At 38.4% G+C, this 16,945-nt stretch overlaps 1 protein-coding gene across 1 annotated transcript in view; it reads left to right on the forward strand.

Moving 5' to 3' along the window:
* Positions 1 to 93: 93 nt before the first annotated feature.
* The window catches only part of TBC1D15 (TBC1 domain family member 15), a 34,569-nt gene continuing 17,717 nt past the window's right edge, over positions 94 to 16,945 (forward strand). The window contains exons 1-5 of the mRNA XM_008632899.2: positions 94 to 189; positions 10,564 to 10,662; positions 10,907 to 10,981; positions 11,717 to 11,855; positions 13,698 to 13,908. Of these exons, the coding sequence (XP_008631121.1) occupies positions 94 to 189; positions 10,564 to 10,662; positions 10,907 to 10,981; positions 11,717 to 11,855; positions 13,698 to 13,908 (620 nt within the window). The remainder of the gene's footprint in view (positions 190 to 10,563; positions 10,663 to 10,906; positions 10,982 to 11,716; positions 11,856 to 13,697; positions 13,909 to 16,945) is intronic.

Here is a 16,945-nt window from a genome sequence, read left to right on the forward strand (position 1 = left end):
GGGGCGGGCAGCCCCGTGGCCGCGCTGGCTCTCAGCCTGAGGGAGAGGAACGACGCTTGTCCCGTCTACGTGGCCGCGTGTCCAGAGGTGCTCATGGGCCGTAGTGGTCTTTCCCCCGGCCTGTGCGCTGGCAGTGTGCGGGAACCTGCCCCAGGCGTGGGTACAAAGCCTTGTCAGTCCGATAATTTGGTAATATAGAAATTTTTGTACGCCGCGGATCCTTGCCGAGTGTTCCGGAACGAAACAGTGTTGCTTGACAGGGACTGAGCTCGCAGGAGGAGGAGGGACAGGCAACACCCATTGCTTCCCTCCGCCCCCGCCAACAGTTACGAGTTGTGCCCGTATTGTTTTATTGTAGAAATATTTTTATTTCATGACTCTGTCTTCTGAAAGAGTTGCTTTGCAGTGTCGTGTTGTCGAGCACCTGGATGCTTTATTTAGGATGTAAAATCTCAGTGTCCGATTGTATGTAGTAGCCACGGTGAGTGTGTGATAGTCTGCGGTTTCACTTTTCCAGCATAGGGCAGAAGATGATTGTTTCAGCTCATGCTGATCTCGGCATAAGAGAACACACGTGATTAGCTACGTCTGCGCTTCTCCGAGGGTGCTGAGGAGTGCACTTAGCTATAGCATGAAAATTCCGTAAAGATCTTGCTTTGTGCCACCTTACCATACCCATGTCAACCACAATTGTTGGAGCAGGCAATTTGTACAGCTCGAGTTTTTGCAGTTTCAGTTTTATGTTCTTTACTGCTGTTAGGTGTGTAAATATAAAGATTGCCATACTGTCCTCTCAGCTGTTTCTATCTATGCACATCCAGTTTTTATGTACACAGAGAAGTTTCTCTTCTGGTTTTATCCATTTTAATATCAATTCAGAAGTTTATTGGATGAAGGGAAATATTTTAATTTTTAGATAAATATTTAATATTTTAATTTTTCAGGTTATTTTTTGTTTTCCACTTCAGTTTTTATCAGGATCTTCTTCAGGATGTTTCTCGTGAAAGCAGCTGTATTATGATGGTTTATATGAGATGCTAAAACGATTGTAGATTAGTTGTTTGTAAATTTGCTATGTATTCATTGTTCCTTTCAAAGATGCCTGTTTGCCTGAGATTAAATCTCTAAGATGTTGCAAAACCGTTTCGATTATGCACATCCACAATACTAATGCAACATCTTAATGCAACTTCTAATTCAGTCACATTCTTTGCCATGTCTTTTTTAATACAGAGAAAAAAGCTGTGTTTTCTCAAACTTCATGAAGTGGCTGGGCTGGGCTGGTTTAACACTTCACTGTTCTCAGGAGCAGTTCCATCCTTCTCTGTATTTCCCCACCTGTGCATTGAACTATTGCTTTCTTGGATACTGTACTCATCTGATCTGTCAGTGAGTAGATCTGGCAAGCTTAAATAATACGTACAGCTGTGCTTACTTTTGTCTGGGTTCATTTTCTGTTGTGGGCACATTGGACCACAAATTGTTCCTTTGAGTGGCAGCAGGATTTTGGAAGGGCTCACAAACTAATGAAATTTCACTCCAGGTGGAATAAATGCAGTGTAGGTTGGTACAGACCCAGCATTCTCACTTCAGGCCTTTTGCAGTTCAGTGTCTTTAAAAGCTGTGGGTGTCCTAAGTTAACTGCAGTGTTGTAATGAGGTGTTTCAGGTGGTAGCTTTCTGAAAGAGTAGTAGGCATTGGTTTGTGGGGTGCTTTAGTCTCGCATGGCAGATCTTATCACATGAAAGTGATGTATTTTAATGTATGTGCTCTTTTCTGCAAAATACTACACAGAGTGTTTCCCATGGAATGCACGTGGTAGTATGTTAAGCAGCTGGGATAACCTGCATTGTTTCAGCTTTCACAAAATCTTGTTTTAGCAAACCATATAAGGTTGTGGTTTCTATTACATTTTTACCCTGTTTGCCTTTCTCTTCTCTATTGCAGGATTTTTTTTCTTTGTTTTGTTTTTGGTTTTTTTTTGGTGTGGATTTTTTTGGTTTGTTTTTTCTTTTTAATTTTATTTCTCAGACATTTTTAATATCAGTGGATTTAGAATTCAGCTATTTCATGTAGTCTCTGGTTTCTGCTCCATACATTAATGGAATATGAGTTATAAATTTGGTTACCTCACATACTACTTTACTTGGACTTTTGTCCTGTTATTTTTTTCTTGCTTGAACCTCTCAGGAGGTTCTTATCAGTGTTTTTCTCTATATGGATGGTTAACTTGGTTCAGGAAAAGTTAATGCAGTTGAATTCTGGAGTCGTGACTCATTCTTTATTAATGACCATCTGCCCTAGAACAGAGTGAGCTTCAGTTTTTTGCCCTTTCTTAGAGTTGCCAGTTTTTTCTGGAAGTAACTTGGTAATAAGGTCTCTTGTTTTAAGAGCTTTTTACTTGATGCAAACAGGTATATTTATATATTATACGTATATTATACTTTATGAAAACAGGTATATTTTCTCTCTTTTTGTTTCTTAGCAAATGGCAATTTGTTTACTGTATTTCGGAGAACCAACTCTGGATTCACCCTTATACCAGAAAACCATGTTAGAAAATGAGCTAAAAAGTTGTGTATGGGGAGAAGTACAAACTTCAATTTCAGTCTGTCAGTATACAGGTGATTATTGCAGCAGGTCTAAAGACAGTAACAATATTTTTTTAATGTTCTTGGAGTTCAGAGTATCTTTAGCACTTGGGTTGTTACATCTTTCTCAAGTTACCAATTGACACATGGGCTGTCAGATAAGTTATTTTTCACTTGCCTGTGCTCTTGCTCTTGGAGTTAAAGTTTCAGGGTGTTAACTGGCCAAACATCTGAGCTTTACCTCTAAGCTCAGATGTCTGGCCAGTTCAGTAACTAGAAGTGTTCAAGGAGCACTGTAGCTATTAGAAACAGTAGTGGTGTTAGTGCTGTATTGTTTGGGGAGGGAATTTGTGTTTGCAGTGGAAGTTTTGGTTTGGTTTTTTTTTTCTTTTTTTCTTGTAGCTAGGAACTAGCCAAGGGATTTTAAATATGGTGTGTTAAGATTAGCTTTGCATCCTTCAGGTAGTTTGTTGGCACTGATACAGTGAATTATTTTAGGTGTATATCTATTCTGTGGGATAGGCAATGTCTTGCTCCACCTTCTACTAGTTAAACTTGAGTGCACAGAGGCTCCTGTACTGGGCATTGTTGTGCCATTTTATTAAGCATTTGATTTAAAATATCTGTTACAACTTTTTCAGGCTTTATAATTTACTGTGAACACAATCAGAATTCTTTTTTATTATATTGCACTTAATGGATTTTCTTTGTGAGCAGAAGATGATCTCTCTTGAATTTGCTTAAGGTTTCATTATGCCTGAATGTAAAGCAGTTCAGTGATAATTCTGAAATTTCTGTATTTTCTTTCTATTTTCTCTTTGTTCAGGATTTCTCTTTGCAGAAGTGGTCACAATAGGACCAGCTACTACCTCAAGCTCTTGCTTTCAGTTCCCTGAATAGACTTGTATCTTCTCTGATATCCCACTATTGTTGCATAAGTAGCAGAAATACCTTGTGGTTCAAGAAATCTTCAGAGCACAAGGCAGAGCATGACAAATGTACTGTTGTCAAGTAGGAAAATTTTCTTATGATACGTACTTCCCGGGTTTGAGAGCTTTCTCATATTTGTCACAACATGAACAGTATTTGTGGGATTCTGCCCCTCTCTACCCAACCCCTGCTTAGAAATTTGGTGTTTTTAAGACTTTAAGACTAGCAGACTGTGAAATTTTACTTTATTGGGGAAAAAGTTGAGCCATAGTCTCAGCAAACAAAGGCATACAGGGTTCAACAAGGCCAAGTGCAAAGTCCCTGGGGCAAGCCCAAGCTCAAATACAGGCTGGGTGGAGAATGGATTGAGATGAGCTCAGGGGAGAAAAACTGGAGGGTGTTTGTGGGTGAAAAGCTCAGTATGACTCAAATGTTCACCTGCAGCCCAGAAATCCAGCTATGTCTTGGGCCACATCAAAAGCAGCATGGTCAGCAGCTCAAGGGAGATGATTTTGCCCCTCTACTGTGCCCTCATAAGACACCACATGGAGTACTGTGTCCATCTCTGAAGTGCCCACCATAAGCAGGACATAGACGTAATGGAGCAAAGAGGGCTATGAAGATGGTCAGAGAGCTGGAGCACCTCTTCTGTGAAGGAAGGCTGAGAGAGTTGGGGTGTTTCAGTCTGGAGAAGAGAAGGCTCCAGGGACACCTTAGAGCACCTTTCAGTACCTAAAGGGGGCTTATGAGAGAGCTGGAGAGGGATTTTTCCCAGAGGTATGTAGTGATAGGATAAGGGGGAATGGCCTTCAGCTGAAGCAGAAGTGTAGGTTTAGATTGGATATCAGGAAGAAGTTCTTTGCTCTGAGTGTGGTGAGACACCAAAACAGATTGCCCAGAGGGGTTGTCTACTCCCTGTCCCTGGAGGTGTTCAAGACCAGGCTGGATAGGGCTGTGAGTAACCTGGTATAGTGGAATGTTCCCTGCCTATGGCAGGGGGCTTGCAGCTAGATGATCTCTAAGGTCCTTTCCAACCCAAACCATTCTATGATTCGTATTTTATTAAAATTCGAATGCCAGAAATTGTAGCATATCTTCTGCTCCGCAGAAGATCATGCTGGTCAAGTGATGTTAGCTTGATGCTTTGTGGAGCACTCAAATGTACTGGCACCTGGTAGTTGGAAACAGACTCTTGATGCAGTAGGTACTTCCACATGGCCAGTGACATTTTAGCAGTGGATATGTGAATAAGCTTTGGGCAAACATCAGCTGTTCCAAAGAGGAAGATGGAAATTCAAGCAGTATAATGTAGACTTTTATATTAAATTATATTTCTTTTTACTGAATGTGTAGTTCTAAACTAAGATGCTTTCTTTTGTGGGTGTAAGGTCACTTAGGCCAACCGTTATCTAAATTGAATTAATTTTATTGGTCTATAACTGTTTCCTTACAGTATTGCATCCTTTGTTCTGTTTCCTTTCCATCAGAATCTGAAATAAGGTGCTGCACAGCTACTATATCTGTTGCTAATGTTTGTGGACAGAGCCATTTTTCCTTAATTAGAAGTCTGCAGAGCAGACTTTTTTACTCAGTCCCTTTCTTATGAACATGCCTGCTTGCTGCTTCAGCTGTTGAATTCTTGGTGAGGTCCTTTACCTGATTCTCTAGCATGAGGCAAAAAATGAAGTAACTGCTACTGAAAAGCTGTTAATATCAGTATTTACACAGTGCCATAGTTACTTACTGACTCCAGAGCAGTGGCCAATTCACTATGTAAGTGCTTCAAGCTGTGTCTGTTATGAGATGCTGGATGGCATCTTGGCAGAGCAGTGCTGGCCTCAAGCTGTACTCTCTGGCAGAACAGGGGAGTGAGTGGAACACACTCTCCAAGAACACAGGGTGAGAGTATGAAGTGTCTGAAACATGGAACAAACTAGCTGGGAGAGTTGCTGTGCTTCTCCTTTCTCTCAAGTGTTCTGTGTTTGGCAGGTTGTTGGTATGTGACAGACCTAGGAATAGGAGTTAGAAGATACGAACAATCAGCGCACATGGTGACAGCTAATACTTAGGTGCTCAGCACAGGCAGGGTGGAAAATACATGGGTGAGGATGGCAGGACCATCCTGTTCTGTGGTAGCCCCAGATCTTAGCTCTCCTTTTATTTCTTGTCTATACTTCATTGTCTTAGGGTGCAATGTTATCATCTTTCACTAGCTGGTAGCACAGGGCTGTAAATTGCTATCAAATGGCAAGCATTAAATCAAAAGGCTTTGCTTGTATTCTGGCATATATTGTAGTTGTTGGTTTGGCATGCTAAAGGCCTTCTGCTCATACATGTCTTTGACAATAAAAAGCTACAAACATTGCCTGTTGACTGCTCACTGTAAGCACTGCAATAGAAGTACGGAGATACGTGTTGTCCATGCTGTGTCCTTGTGGTATTAAGAATGATACAATTTATTTCTCAGAAGATGTTACTGGGGCAATGGTGGGACTTCAGAAACCTATTTTTTTTTTGCTGTACGCAGACTATAAATACTTAAAGAGTTTTCCAGAACCTTAACTAGCATATGCCATGACATGTAAACTGAGCCTATATCCTGCTGCTTCCGTCTGTTTTTTATAGTAGGTGGGTAGACAGCTATTGCTTTGTGCAGCTTTCCTGAATTTTCTGCTGTGGTTCTCTGTTTTTACAGACCCTCAGTCAGCATAGGAGTTGGAATAGCTGTTGTCTCTGTGTGGTGCAGTGCTTTCAATGACTGATCAGAATGAATTGTGAATTTGCCTTTGACCTCTGTAGCACCCATGGAAAAAAAGAAACAGGTCAAGGTGGCTCAGTAGCATTTGGAAACTTGAGTCAATTTTCAGCTTTTGGTGGGATTCTGAGACAGGCAGTGGGTCTAGTTTTCATTCAATTGAACTGGACAAATAAATGTGCTGTGAATCGGGCTTGCAGGCTGCCAGCATGGACTTCTTGACAAGCAGAAAAGACTTATGAGCATAAGCTTCTTGGGTACCTCTTATTTCAAACTTGAAACTTTAGGATTATTAAAAAGTAATATTTAAATCATACAAACTTTTTTCCTACTGTCTCCATCATTTTCTTAGGGAAAAAAGTTGCCAACTGAATGCTTTTACAGTCTTACGTTGCCTTAAGTAATGCTTACGATTTGAAGTATTCTAGGAACTTAAGGATACCACGGATGGATAAATCTGTTCTGCACAGAACTAGCTTTAAGCTAGTAAAATGTCTGAAAATCTTTCAGTAATTCCAATGTACAGCCACAAGATATAATTAAAATTTATTTGAAATCAAGTAATTTTCAAAGTTTTTCATCTCCTGTCACATTACATCTTCATTTGCTTTGGTTGCATTGGTGTGCGCTTTCGATAAACACTTCTTTTTTCATTTGTGTTTTTGTTGTGGAACCAGCAGAGTCTGGCTTTCATGTAGGTAATAACATCTAAACCTGCAAAATACACATCTCTGTGGACAGTTCAGTAGATGTTTGCAAAGGGGTACAGAAGAAAGCAGAACAATCACTGTTTAAATCAGTAGTGAGGCCTGTCATTGCTGGAGAGCTGTTTTGGCCTTGAGCATCTGAGCAACATACATGGCTTTTTTTCCCTGAGGCTCTGTTTCAGGGACCACTGGATAGACTGTGCAGGGCACAGAATTCTTATTAGCTGGATGGGTGGAAGGGCTGTAGTACTGGGGTGAGGGATACTTTTGGGATTGTATTAAAATCCTAGGGACGTGTCAACTTATCTAGTGACCTGTGGTGTGCACTTATTAACATTAACTTGTCGTTTTTCATGATGGGCTTACTGATTTTTTGTAGACTTAGGGGAGGAGTGATGGCTCTTACCATATGAGAAGAAAACGAAAGATTGAGCTTGACTCTACCTACTTCTCGCCTTTGTAAAGGAGCCCATGATGAATATGTTAAATAGTGAATAGTATAAAACCACGGTGAGCCAGTAGTGTGTTTTCCTGTCTTGTAATACAAAAAGCATAATGGACTAACTGAACAGATGATATTCTTTAAAACTCTTGGAATTCTTTCACACAGTGGGTAAGGAGGCCTTCCTAGTTCACTAAAGGCAAAAGGTTATCAAGATTTAAAGGAGATTGGGTCGCTTTCCTATGCTGAGGGTATTGACAGGTAATACTATTGAGGCAGACTTGGGTTGGGTTTGGAGGGATTATAGTTACTTCAACTGCTACTAAGAAAGGTATGTACCAGGATCTCACTACATAGATTTTGCATGCAGACCTTACACAAGTCCTTGGTATTTTACTGATGCTTCTGGTCATCCTCCAACATTTGCTGCCTTTTTGCATGTTCTGCTGTAACCTACTGCTTAGGCAAGAGGCAGTGTATGATGCCATTGCTTAGTTTTGAAATCTGTTTTCTTGAATGCTTAAGAGGTCCAAATGTGCTGGCTGACCAGGCATTTCCCTGAGTGTTGGGCTGCAGAGGCACTGAGCAAAAGCTTTGCAGGCCAGCCACATGGTGTGTGAGATTGAGCTACACAGTGTAGTAGCAGTCATCTACTGATGGGTGGGCTTTTCTTCAAATCTCACTATTGGTATACTGTCTTTCAATTTGATTCTTTCCTTAGTACTAACTACTTGTCCATGTAATTTGGCATTACTTTTTGTCTTTGAATTGACTTTGAATAGCTTGCCAGTGTTGCAGTACCAGAAAACAAAAATCTGTAACAAGCTGCATTTTACTATAAGGTGCTATAAAAATACTTAATAGCATTTTTGAATTTTCAGCTTGCTAAGACCACTGTGTGAAGTATAGCCACCCAGCGTAGCTAATTTCTAGGTGCTGCCACTATAGAATTACATTTCAAAACTCAGTTTGTTCAAATGCAGTTATGGAGTTACCTTACAAAGTACTGCTGAATAGAGCGGCTCAGTATTTTGAAGAATTCAAGATGGCAACTTCCAGATTGTTTTGCAGAGGGATTTACTGTGGAAAAACATCTAGATATTCTTTTGTATGATCAGTGTTATCTCTTTTTTCAAATTAGTTGCATTATTGTGTCTTCTAGACCCTAGTTAACAGTTGGAAAAAATAAATAGATCATGCTTTTTATTGGAAAAGAAAAATCCCAGCAGCTTGGCCTTCCGGCCTTTCAAACTTGGAGAAGATTTTCTCTTGAATAACAGTATAATGGGAATAAGGTGCTTTGTGACAAGTCCTCTGCTTTACAAACGCCTTCTGAACTTCTGAGCATGTTCTTTGTTTTTATCATCCGTTTTGGTGGAGCATGGCACAGGGAGCTGAAGCTGTTACAAGGAGCAGTGTAGGATTTTTCAGTTGCATGATAACTGTGGCATTGGGAACACATTTTCTTTTCCCATGAAAGGAAACATTTGTCCTTCTGAGAGATTAATGGACAGAAAATAATAAGAACAGTTATTAGACGGCTTACTTTCTAGAATGAGAAGGTATACTTTATGATACTAACATTTTTGGCAGAAGTGCACTTCTACCAGTATAACTCTGATACAAATAGATTTTTTTTTTCTAGAGCAGTTGTCCCAGTAGTTGATAACTGGTTTATATTTCTGAATAGTTTTTGTGATAGATCAGGTCCAAAAGCTAGAAGGTAAAATTTAAATTAATTTCAAGGTTGCCATATTTGAACAGAGACTAAATTTGAAAACAGATAGTTGGTAGAAATAGAGGGAGGATCTTTTGGATAGAAAAGAGAAATAAACTGTAGTAGAGAACAGGAAAGGAGACTTCCAATATTTGAAAGGTAATAATGTTAATAGTCCTTCAAGAGGGAGATGTACTAGGTGACCTTTAAAGATTTCTTCCAAGTGATATTTCTGTGTTTAAACAGGACACTCCTGAAATTTCTTGCTTGTGTAAAAGATAGAGAAATTGAAGTAAAACTAAAGCAGAAAGGATGAGTTAAGTGAATTTTATTGCTCTTTTTTTTTTCTTTGCCACATTTTCTCATCTGGCTAGTTAAGCTTACACACCTAACCTTTTGGTTTACTGGCCTGACTGCAAATGTAATGATTGTAAAAAGCTGACAAATGAGAAAAATAGATACTGATATTTTAGAACTAAAGAAATACAATATCTGTCTCTGATTAGTTAAAAATTGCCAGGCTTTGCCTTTAAAAATATGTTTCTTAAGGCAGTGTTCACAGCTTGGTGTGAAAATGAAAATAGTTCTGAAACAATTACTGTTACTATTTGATTTATTTCACTTCCACAAAATCTAAGGGACTTTTCACTCTTAGAGCTGTGTAAAATAGAACCCATTTACATTATTTATAGAGCTTTTAAGAGTATGTGTATGTAACTTTGAAAAGCCTGCTGAATTTTGACAGCCAAGGGTTCTCTGATTTTATTTTATTTTTTTATAAGAGCATGATCACAATACTGTGAAGAGTTTTGCAAATGCTTAAATGCAAAAGTTATGTGGGCCGTGTGCACTCCTACAAGCCTTTCTTATCCAACTGTTACATATTCTACCTTTCAGATTGAATCTTTGCCACTGACCCTGAATGTAGAATTAGGCATATAATTTCAGGGTGCAGTTTTTTATTTCTCTAGAGTTCATCTTTTTACACTATTTGGTCCATTTTTAATTTAAATTAGTATAATTTCAACATGCCTAATGGCAAGTGGCAGAAAGGCAGACTATATAAAAAAGCCTTTTAATGTTTTAAAAGCTGTGTAGGACTTCCATTGAGCCTGTGCCTGTTGATTTAAAAGATACTAGGTATTGAATGCATTTTGTTGTGGTGTTCTGACAAAGTAGTATTAGTCAGTATGTTACTTAGAGGGTAAGTTTGACAAGTTCCATTTTCTATTGTTTCTTGATTTAAGTAAGTGGAAGATTCAGATCTTGGACTCTTCATAACAAAACGCCTAACAAGATAGAGGTGTTTATTTCAACTTCTATAGGCGAGTCAAAATGATAGTGAGTACCATAGGGAGATAAACAACTCTAATGATTTTAAAACCTTGTTTTTTTTAATTTCATTACTCATTTTGTTATAGGTTGTATATGAGCAAGAAGGAGTTTTCATTCACTCCTCCTGTGGAAAAAATGATGACCAGGACAGCTTAATAGCAGGAATACTGCGTGTCATAGAAAAGGTATTTGCATAATACAGTTACAGAAACTTTGTATATTTGTTGGCAAAGCACATAACAAGTTTGGCAAATCTTAAATGCCTTTTTTAAGTGCAGGATTTTGTAAATGAACAAGCATCACATTGTGTTTGACATTGTCCTCATCATTTACATGTATCTGTAAGTTGTACCATAATCACACCATGACTATATATGGCAATAGGTACTTTGCTGTGTAGTGTTGAATTTTTTGTGATTTGTATTATAGGAAAATGAAGTAGTAGTAGACTGGAGACCACTGGATGAGACTTTGGACACTTCCAATATCCTCTGTGCTGGAAAGGTTTGTTTGTTAGTTATCAGTGTTCTTCATTATATTTCCCCAGAGATTTTATTTTGTGTTAACTAATGTGTAGGTGATCTCATAACTGGAAGCAAAACTTATTTGTCATTGGTATTAATAGCTATATGTAGGAATCGTATTTGCAGACTGCAGCCCAGTTCAGGTTATTAGGATACATGCGTAGGTTGACTGTATTTAGTTTTTACTTGGTTCACAAATAAAATAGTAGGGGTCTAACTATGAATAGTAAAGACCAAATGGAGTGTAAGTATATCACAGTCACCAGTCCTTCTGCATCTACTGTGTTGTAGTTTGGTGATTCACTCTTCATAGTTAGATACAAAAGTGAGAGGTGCTGTTCTAATGCAAAATAAAAATAGAAGTCTGTGGGGGTTCCAAGATGCAGTGATATGTGGTATTTGAGCAATATTAAGAGGATGTGACTAAATAAAAAAGACTCAAGTTTTACACTTAAATGAAAAGTTTGTTATGTTCATAGGGTCTGCAGGAGAGGCAAGGATATTCTAGGATGTTGAAATTTATTGACTAAATCCACATAGTCTTAGTCATAAGTCCAAATTTCCTGTGTTGAACTGTATCATGTTTCTGAGGATTTCAATACATTTTCTTTTAATCTACGAAATAAAGATGCTGATTCTTCATGTTGAGTTTGAGAAACTAGGTCAATTTTCATGCCTTGTGTTTTTTGATAGTTGCTTTTGTTGTTTTTCTCAGGATTCCAGTTCTGTTGTGGAGTGGACTCAAACTCCTAAAGAAAAATGTTCCCGAGGAGCAGACCGTCCAAGTAGTTATGAAGCAGAATGGGACATGGTCACCACAGTCTCTTTTAAGAAGAAACCTCATTCAAATGGAGGTACTTAAAAAAAATTGTGGAGGGCTTTTTTGTTTGTAGGGTGTTTTGGTTTTTTTCCATGATGGTAACTTGTAACTGAGGAATTGCCTTTTAGATATAGTAAAATGGAATTTATTAGGACTTGAAAGGCTGGGATTCATTTGTGGTAAGAAGTGAATCTCTGGGTGTGGAAAAAAATGCACAAATGGAATAGCTGTCATCTTCCTCTATTTTTTTCTTTGAATTGCTAGAGAATTGTATTGAAAATGACCATTAAATCTAATTGCATGCTTCATAATTAGGTGTAGTAGCAGTTTTATCTGCATTGGGCTTGCATTCTTTGAAACAAATGGAATTTGAACTAGGTGTCATGTTAGAGATGAAAATGGAAAAATAAGTGGTTTACTACTCAAATGCCTTTCCATACTTCAGCAGCAGGGGGAGATGGAATGTACAGTTATGATGTACATGGATCTTTTATATGGTCTTTCTTTACTTGGGCAAAGTAATTCTATAGCTACACCATTTTTGTTATAATGTCTCAGTAGAGATGTTGAAAAACGACTTGTGATGAAAGAACAGTGATTCTCAAGTAATCTTTTTCTCTCTGATTCTCCCATAGTGTTTTTTCTGTAATAATACTTGTTTTCCATGTATTATACATGGAAAATGTATTCATGTATCCGTGTATACAACCTATAACTGGGGACTATTGTGCTTGTTTTACCATCTTTATAATGGTTTTAAATGCCATCTCTGTCATGTATGAGTGCAGGGTTTGGATGTCAGATTATGAATGTTTTTGGGTAAAGCGCAGTCCTTGGCTTTTATACACATACACACACACACACACACACACACACACACACACACTCTCGAGCATTTCTGTTGGGTAAAGATGGTTTATCACATCACTAATTTGTATTGTTTTTTCATCTCCAGTCATCAGAGTGTGTCTTCATCCATAGTGAGTGTCACTGAGCACTACTGACTAGGATTATGCTCTCTGCCACTTCTTGCTTATTTGCAATTGCTGTAATTTGATGGGAGCAGGCCAGGGGGTGTCCCAAATTCCTTCTAGACATGCTGGCAATTTTGTGTCCTCTGGTAAAGTACACTTTAATCCCTTCTCCTTGAATATATACAGTCTTGCACAGCATGTATACAAACTTGCACAGTGCAGGAGGAAGGGGTGAGGGGGAGGTTTCCAATTCCTTTGCCCTTACTTTGGTAGCAGCCTTACACAACACATGCTAATAACTGTGGGCAGTATATAGGTTACAGGATTGTAGTGCATATCACGTTTAGTTGGAGTAAGTAGCACTATCTGGTGGAGGTGCAGGTTGGATTTAGCTTGCTGCTGGAATTTGATACAGCAGTTGTACATTTAACTGCTAGATCACTTCTGTTGTAGGATCTTGAGTTATCTTGTGTTGCAGCTGACCCACAGGGATCATCAAAGTCCATCTCCTGGCCCTGCACAGGACAACCCCAAGAATCACACCATATACCTGAGAGTGTTGTCCAAATGCTTGAACTCTTGTTAAGCTTAATGCCATGACCACTTCCCTGGGAGCCCGTTGCAGTGTCCAGCCATCCTCTGGGTGAAAAACCTTTTCCTATAAACTGTAGGTACAGCTTTAGGGGAGCAGTCTGATGGACTTGTTTCTTGTTCTACAAGTCAGGAGAAGACAAGGAGGCTCAAAGAGAAATCCAGAAATAGCAGTTTCACTGCGTATTTTATTATTAGAGCCAATGCTGGTGTTTTGAGTTTGTTTTTTAGGAACAGTGACAGATATAATGCGTTTATAATTGCTAACACTGAAAGTCAAACTGAAATCATGTGGTGATTTTGTTTTTAAGATGCTACAACTCATTCAAACGGTGAAAGCAAGTGGTCGTTCCTGTTCAGTTTGACAGATCTGAAATCAATCAAACAAAACAAAGAAGGTATGGGATGGTCTTATTTGGTGTTCTGTCTGAAGGATGATGTGAAGCTTCCAGCTCTTCACTTTCATCATGGAGATAGCAAACCATTGATTAAATGTCTTGAAAAGCACGTTGTACTGAATGAGTAAGTATCAGACAACTCTTAGTTCTGTAAAATACAGATGATTGGTTTACTTAAATCACATAATGAATTTCAGATTAATACTTCCTGGTTGTTTTTCTCTTCCTTTTTTTATTAGTAGAATCAGTTTTCAAGGTGACTGAAACTGTGATTTCATGTATGCATTTGGAACGTAAGCTGAAGTTTTGAGATTGTTGGATTGGTTTATGAAGTATTTTAGAATCTGAAGTATTATTAGCTCCAAATGCCTCAGTTGCTCCCTCTAGTGAGTGCAGAAGCTTCTTGTGAACGTGCAGTGTAAAAGTTAACTCCTTCATGAACTACTTCTATAAAATGGGATAATTTGTGTTAAAACTTAAGATTGCCTCCTTCGTGCAAAATATCTATGAATATTTGCATGAATGTGCAAGGTAACTTACAGTACTGTCAACTAAATCAATTGGTATATAAATGTTTTCCTCCACAGTTCTGTTCCCTTGTAATTTCTTGCCTGGTCAGTGTTTCGCTCTTGATCTTTACTGCACAAACCACCTTTCTGAGTGTAAATATAGTTAAGACCCTACCATACTATTAAATACTTTGGGGTTGTTGTGTATTTATATTGTGTTACATCCAGGTTTTTTACTAAGATTAAAGCCTTTTTGATCAGCATGGCATAAGTGCAGAATAAAATAAAATTTTCTGCTCTCATCATGTAGGCATAAGTATAATTTAAGAAGACAATAGGTAAATAACATTAGATAGAATATGAAGAAAGAAATGAGATGTGATATGATTATTTGCTGTGTAACATGTATTCTATTTTCAAAAGTGTTTTGCTGTTGTCACAACATAGTAGTCTGATGACAGATTTGAAGGTGGATAGTGAAATGGCTGTAGGAATCTTTACAGAGGGCTCTTCTCACATTGGTAGCATCACTGAGGTCAGAGATGCTTTCAACAAGTAGGGCAGGCTGATGCTGAGCAATACTGAGGGATACTGGGCTGGAGAACGAGCCAGTAGGACATGAGTGGTGTATATTTATTGAACTGACTTGTGAAAGGCTTTGACAGTTTCAAGACGTGATGTTGGGGTTTGTGATAACCAGTTTTCAGCGGCTTGGAGAAGGTAGCAGGGTCAGTGTGTCCAGTTGGTGGAATGGTACTGGCTGTAGCATTTTATGTGAGCTTTGTAAGGGGAAAAGTCAGGAAGACCAAAGGAGAGGCTATTAGGAGGACAAGATGAACTTGTAAATAGGAATATTCTCTGTACAACTGTAGATTAGAAAATCCTGTATGACAACTTCATCTTAAATCCTGAGGGTTTTTTTCTCTAGGTTTCCAGAGAGTCCTTCCTTAAACTTCTTTTCATTTAGTTTCATAATTTCCCAGCCTCTGCAGGCATAGGGAAACATTGTTGTCCTGCCATCCCCCTACCTCCCTCCCTTTTTCTCTAAGGAAACTGTTCCTTTTTGAGCATTCTGCTGTGTTTACTTATTTGTGGATACCTTCTGACTAGCTGCTGGTAAGCTGGGGCAGTTTTTGGGAGCAACTGATGTAGCAAACACGGGAAAAAGACTTGTGTTACAGGATGAGTCGCAGAAAGCTTTATACCACATCTGTGTGATCGGTTGCCTGTGTACTGCAGCAACATATTTCAAATTTTCTAACTAATTGCTGGGATAAGACAAAAGCAAAACTTGAGGTGATGTTCAAGTTTGCAGGATGTGCTGTGCTGCTTGGTATTGCCACCTTGAACAGCTGTAAGCATTAATGAATGCAAGAGCAGATACTTCAGGAACTTTAAAGCAAAAAGCAATGGCAGCTGTGAAAATTAAGTTTGGATGACTTTAAGACCAGAGCAGGAACTTCCAGTTTTAGTTTTCTTGTTCAGTTAAGGTCTCTTCTGTCACCAAATTCTTTTCTGTCATCTAGTCATGAATTATGATGTTTATTTTTGTTAAGGAAAGAAAAAAGAATAAATAGGCCATCCAAGTTACGGAAATGACAGAGTCAGTCTGCATGTTTCTGTTGTTTCCTAATGGTTATTCATTCTTTAGTATATAACGTATCTAAGCTCATCTTAGTATATAATGTATGTTTACTCAGATGTCTGGATGACACAAGGAAATATTTGGCAGTGTAATTACTTTTTATCCCAACTTCTATTTTTTAAAACATGGGATATTAATATTAAGGCAGAAATTTTAGCTTCTCTGTAAATTATCTTTATGTTATAGGTATTTCCTTATGTTCCTATTACCTAAAAAGATTTTCCCCTTCTCTAACACCATTCTCTATAAAATATCATGTCATTGCTGAAATCAGCATGAAGCAGCTAAACTCGTACAAAATAGTGGTAATTTGTTGCCCTAACGATTATGTGCCTTCTAGTTTAGTTGCACCAGTCTAATATTGAAAAAATACCGTGTGCACAGATGACGCTTTCTAAGTCTCAGGACTATGAGGAAGTTTAAGAAAGTGTATAGCTCACAAATTCAATGAATAAATAAGCATTAAATAAGCAGGTGTTGATGCCCGCCTGACTGTCCAGAAAGTGTGTGTAATTAAAAGGGAGATACGGTACAAAGTTTTAGTTCTTTTAGTTACGGAAAACATAGTACATGACTCAGCCTTTGCCCCTGTGCTGCTTTTTAGAAAAAGCTAGTTGAGCTTCATTAACTGTTGCTGCCTCAGAACTATGACTGTGATGTCTGACTGTCTCAAAATAAGATCTCTTGTTGCATTTCATATCCGTCAGCGTTAACAGTGTCCTGTCCTGTTGGAATGGTAAAGAGATAAGGCTTATTAAAGTTCTTATCTTTGACTTCAATAATGTGGTACATGGTGCAGGTGCTAATAAAAAGAAAAGTAATTTTTCTTTCAAAGACTTGAAATAGTGGATTTAAACTTTGTGAGAGAGCATTAGAGAGGTATTTTGTGAATGTAAATCTGTGCGCAGTGGATTAGGGTCAGATGGCAAAGTGCTTGGCCTTCTCCTGCTTGGCTACAAACTCCAAGGCTTGAATGTCAGCCCACTTTCTGAGCTGTTCTCTGTTCT

The sequence above is a fragment of the Corvus brachyrhynchos genome, unplaced genomic scaffold (genome assembly GCF_000691975.1).
Source record: "Corvus brachyrhynchos isolate BGI_N302 unplaced genomic scaffold, ASM69197v1 scaffold32, whole genome shotgun sequence".
Lineage (NCBI taxonomy): Eukaryota > Metazoa > Chordata > Aves > Passeriformes > Corvidae > Corvus > Corvus brachyrhynchos.